General features: G+C 47.0%; 1 protein-coding gene across 1 annotated transcript in view; it reads right to left on the bottom strand.

Moving 5' to 3' along the window:
• The window catches only part of SSH2 (slingshot protein phosphatase 2), a 32,797-nt gene that overhangs the window by 7,119 nt on the left and 20,068 nt on the right, over nt 1-5,610 (bottom strand). Inside the window, exons 10-12 of the mRNA XM_009074790.1 lie at nt 3,706-3,752; nt 2,152-2,298; nt 1,160-1,360 (exon numbers count right to left, since the gene is read on the bottom strand). Of these exons, the coding sequence (XP_009073038.1) occupies nt 1,160-1,360; nt 2,152-2,298; nt 3,706-3,752 (395 nt within the window). The remainder of the gene's footprint in view (nt 1-1,159; nt 1,361-2,151; nt 2,299-3,705; nt 3,753-5,610) is intronic.

The raw sequence follows: 5,610 nt of genomic DNA, 5'->3' as shown, positions 1-5,610 counted from the left end.
GAAGCACACTTTGTGACAGGGGGAGCTTACACCAGAGTTTGGTGTAAGAATTTGGAATCCAAACCTGGCCCAGCACCAGACAGCCAGCAGCAGGTGGAGAGGAAGGATAAGTCATTAGAACAGAAGGGAAGGGAGGACTTTGCAAGTCGATAGAAGAGATTCAAAGTGACAAAGCCAAGCAGGGGACAGAGGTGAGAAGTGTGCCATAACAATAGTACATGAGTAACTGAGCTGCTGTAAAGAACAGCACTTAAGACGTGTAGATGTGGCACCTGGGGACAGGGTTGGGCTTGGCAGTGCTGGGGCAATGGTTGGACTCAATGATCTTAAAGGTCTTTTCCAACCTAGATGATTCTATGATAAGCAGGCACCTTTCAACAGCACCAAGCAGCTTTGAAATTTGTTTACTTTGGTCCAAACATGCCAAGAGCCACCTCCTGGGGCAGGAGGCTCAGCTTGGGTAACTCTGCTTGCTGCAGATCCCAAACAAAATATCGTAATCTGGCAAAACAGTATCACTACCTCCCTTCCAGCTGATCACGTGAGGACATTGCCTAACACAGCTTAGAAACATGCAATATTTATGTCTTTTTGCTAGTCAGGTGATAGGCTTGGGATTACAACACACTTGACCATACCCAGGCCCAGCTCCAGACCAGCCTCAGGACTCCAGGCAGGAATAAACACCACTGTTGCAATGCACAGAACATCCTGTCCCCTCCCCTCACACCAACACTTACTGAAGGGATCTAAATAAAACCAGACCAGCTGCTGAGGAGGGGCATGTTCAAGAGGGAACTGTGAGGCTGCGACAGAGACAAAGCGAGTTCCCTGCCAAGTGATGTTACAAGCAATAGGAACATCATTTATCTCTGCTGGAGTCTGCACAGCTCTGAATGCTGCACTCGGATGGCACTTCACAGGATGCTGCTCTCCAAAAAGCAGACACCCTAGAAGTCAAACAGCCTCCTAAAAGCTCTTTATTACACCCGTTTTCCCAGGCTCAGCTGAGATAACCCATGAAAACAGAGCACTGGCTTTCCCAAGACGATTCCAAGCTTACATAACACAGCGATGGCAGTTCTAATTAAAATAGTGGAGTCAATAATTTAAGTGTTATGCCTTAACATGGATAATCAGGATCATTCCTTCCACTCACCTGGCCAGCAGGATCCCTTGGTACTCCTCCAGCTGCCGCATGAAGCTGGGGTTGGGCTTGGTGACGGTTCGCCGTTCCTTCACGTAGTCGTAGGCCCTGTCCAGGTTCCAGCCATACTCCTTCATGGCATAGGCAATCACTGTGGATGCAGAGCGACTCACTCCCATCTTGCAGTGCACCAGGCACTTAGAACCATTTTTCCTAAGTGGGAAAAAGACCAAAGTGGAGATTATTAAACTGAAAACAAGGTCTCTGAGAAGCTTAAGAAAATAGCAACTTCTTTACCAGAGCATTATCAAACATTTTCAACACTGTGGCCACAGCTGAAGTCTGGGATGTGATCTGATAATCCAATTTATAAACTGGAGCAAGACACACAAAGAAAGTGAAGAACAAGGTCTTATTAACATTCTCAATTTTGTTACAACAGTTCTTCTGAAGCTGTTATTGCAGAGTGGACAAACCTGGTTTGCAGACATTTATTAAGACCTCTAAAGACTAATATGGCATCCCTGAGCTCAGCCCAAATGGCCCACTGGTATCAAGCAGTATTCCAAAAAGAGCACCTATACCACCAATGTGGTGTCACAGTTTAAAAACACGTCCCTGGAAGATACTGAGCAGTTCAGAGCAGCCTCTATCACAGATGTTCTACTGGAAACTTCTGACAGTATATTAGGTTTTCCAATTGGTTGAATGAGACCAACATTGCTTTAGTCAGGTGTTTGACTCCTCACCTAGCTCCCATCCACATCTCTTGAGACACTTGTAGTTGCAAATCCAGCCTAAAGCCCCATCATGGACCAACCTGGAAGATTCTCTTGATACCACCATTTGTTAGGACTACCTAACTCTGAGACAGAAACTATAAAACGAAATGCATTGATGCTAGGAAGGCAAGGAGGAAGAGTAGTTAAGAAAACGGGCAGAAAAATACAAAATGCTTAGTATACATCTTCTAAATGTGTCTGTTCAGTTCTGAAAAGACTTACTTTGCCTTAGAGATGAATTTGTAGGTATCATTCCAATATGCCAGAAGATCTGTTGCTTCTTCATCATACACCCGAATATTGTGGTATTCAAAGAGTCCAGGGAAGAAGTTATCTATTTCTCGAGTCACATTCAAAATATACCTCACCCTGCATGGAAACAGCAGAGAGCAACACAGCAAGTTCAGAGACATGTCACACTGCTACGCTGCAGCCTTGCCTTGCTTCATGAGGGGCAGCACTCACAGCTTGTGCAGGTGCAGTCTTGAACAAACTTCCTGAGAAACCAGGAATTAACACAAGGAAACAGCAGCTAACACAGACAAAAGGCTTTGCTGAGCAGTTTAGAGCCTGATAACAGGGCTGCCATCCACACTGGATAGAAACTTCCTCTGCACTATATCAGGTCACACTGCTACCCACCACCTCTGTTCTACGTGTCAGCAACACTTGTGTCCCAGGAGCTCCTGCACAGACTGTTCAGTTAGTGTTAGGACACTTCCTCAAAGCCCCTGTGTGACTCCTGCTGCACCAAAACCACAGGAAGATGGAAGGAATAAGCTCTAAAGTAATATCACAGTTAAACAAACGCATAAAATAACTAGAGAGATGTAACAGACAATGAGCCACAGGGAAGGATTTATTTCTGATCCCTAAATTTTCTGGAAAGGAAACTGCTAGAGAAAGCATACAGTGTTTATGTACACTACACTCAGTATTTTTAGCCCTGAGGGTTACTCCTGAGATGCTTATGAACTGCACTCATGCTGGAATATCAGGCAGAACAAAGGCACTGCAAGGGAGTGACATCCCTCTTCCCAAGGAGGTATGAGGCTGCTGGCAGTCAAGCAGGATCTATTGGACCCAAGGAACCTGCAGCAGACCCCAAGCTGAACAAGGAGAGTCAGTTTTACCAGGCTGAATTTCCAAGGCACAGAAGTATGCTATTAATTCAATTCAGCTGAGTGATTAGTTTTTTCCATGGGATTGGCACAAATAAGCCAAACCTGTAAATAATGACTTAATTGCAAAATCTTGATGCTTAGATCCACCCAGCCTTGAGAAAGGCCACTCTAAGCCTGAAAAATAGAAAGGGCAGGAGCCAGAGGAACCCATCAGTGCTACAGGACTTCCTACTGGGCCCCACTCAAAGCAACAAATGCTCTTTTCCATATTTTCCTTCCTGCCACAGTCCAGAGGTCCAGACTCCAAAGCGCCTCCGTAATCAGTCCCGAACAACGGGCTGGGGCCGAGGGCACTGAGCCAACTATGCAGCATCCAGTTCAGTAATTGTAGCTTTTTACTACTTATAGCCATGAGATTGCTGCCTTCCTTTGTTTGCCTTGGGGATGTTAGCCAAGGTCAAGCAGTAAGATTCTTTTACTTTAGGGTGCCTGTTTGTGGGATGTGGAATTTGGAGGAAGAGGGAGCTTGTTTGGATCTGCAAACTCTTTAGTAAGATTCAGGTTACACAGCAGGTATGGAATAGAGTTTGTTGCATAGACAAGTGTTTAGGCCAGGCTCTTGCTTTTAAGCTGATGGCCTGAAGCTACTTACCCTCTGTTCTGCAAATCTTCCAAATTGGAGGCATTCCATTCTGAGCCCTGCAGGGAAAACATGCAAAGGGACACATCAGACAGTAGGAAGGCATGGCCTGACATCGGTGGATGGAGGGATTGCCACCACTGAACTGGAGGAGGAGACTGGCCAGACAAGTGTTGGGAGAGCTGGGGGTGTCTTTTGAGTACAGGGGTACACAGAAGAGTGGTACCAGGGCACGTTATCTCTCTCCATTAACCAGATCTCTTCTGAAACAAGAAGCAGCTCTGCAAAGCATATCCTGGCACTTCCTGCAAACCGCTGACAAATCAACCTCAGCAAAGACAAGACCACTCCACCCTTTCCCTGGAGGCTGCTGCCAGCTCTGCCCCACAGAAGACAACCTGCCTGCATTTAAAAACCATCCAGGTGCTCTTTATACATGAAACACCCATCTCACACATCAAAGGCAGCAATACCATAAGCTCACTTGGGTTACACCTCTTCTCCCCATGTTCAAAGCCTGTGTGAGCAGAGAAACAAACACATTTAACCTTGGCTACCTAACCCTCTTCTCTGCAGCAAACACAGGGCCTCTAAGCTACTTGCTTTCCACTAAAGCATCAACCCTGAGTGAGGACAAACCCACTCTTCCTTAAAAATTTAAGGTGCACAAGCTATCTGCTTCCCTGCCCTAAAATGGCTCCCTAATAGAAAGCTGGTTCAGATGAAGGAGGAAGCAAAAGGGACACAGGCAATGCGACCATCACCAGCAGAACAGAACTGCTCACGGTTGCTCCCACAGCACAGGCTCCTCCATGGCCTCAGGGCCAGGAGAGGCACAGCCAGGCCCTTGGAGCGCACCCACCATCAGCCTGAGAGCCAGAACCTCCCAGGCTTGCAGCAGCAGCACTGTCCACCCAAAGGATGGGCTGCTGCTTGCCCAGAAAGCATGCAGAGGCACCCCAAGCCTGAGATGGGGCAGCTCCAAGAGCTCTGACTCACAGGCACACACTCACACCCAGGACAGCACTGGCAGACAAGTCCTCAGCACCCACAGCCTGTGCCCAAGTGTACTCGCACAGGAAGGGGCTGTGGTACTGTTCTGGCAGTTGTGGCCTTCTCTTGACACTTCAGGAATACAGCAAACAAAAAGCATCTGGTTACTCCCCAATAGAACTACTTCCTAAGAGAAATCATCATCATGAAGACACCATTCAAGGGTTCAGTGCAGATTTGAGCAGAACAAAGAGGAAATGCTATGTGCCATGGTAGCCCAGATTTTGACAGAATCCACTGCTTTCAGCCCCAGATCAGGTCAAAGCCCAGAGCTATGCACGATCTCGAGGAGAACTATGTGGGCTCTTGGTATTCAGTATCTGCCAACAAACATATTTTGATCCCTGTTTTATTTACTCAAGCTCCCCCAGCTTAGTTTCATGTTGTCTTTTTTTCTGGTCAAAGAAGAACAATTTAATTCAGGCCTAGGAACCACCAGTTTCCACAGGTATAGAGAACAATGCTGCAGGGGTGAAAGCCTTTTCTCCTGTCCTTTGATCCACAATTACCAGCATCATCATGTATCTTATTTCCTGCTTAGTTATTTTAGCACTCCCTAAGTGGGATCCCACAGGGATTTTGCCTCCATCTGGAAGGAAACAGCTCCTTGCCCTCCAGATCCCTCATGATACAGCTCTGCCTTGCAGTACACACACTCCTGAGTGAAGCTGGTGCCCAGTCCCAGCAGCACTGCTCCTCACCACAGCACCTCCTTTGCAAATATTTCTACTCCACACATTAGCCACAGCTCTTCTCCTCGGTGCCTTCAAGCCTTGTTTCAAAGGTCTTCCTGCCATTACATACACTCAAGAGTCAAGATTCCAAGCCCTGTAGTGGACTGAACTGCCTGTATGGCTTTTAACC

This window comes from Acanthisitta chloris, unplaced genomic scaffold (genome assembly GCF_000695815.1).
Source record: "Acanthisitta chloris isolate BGI_N310 unplaced genomic scaffold, ASM69581v1 scaffold9315, whole genome shotgun sequence".
NCBI classification, from domain to species: domain Eukaryota; kingdom Metazoa; phylum Chordata; class Aves; order Passeriformes; family Acanthisittidae; genus Acanthisitta; species Acanthisitta chloris.
The sequence above is the reverse complement of the archived record's forward strand: the minus strand, read 5'-3'. Positions and strand labels throughout refer to the sequence as shown.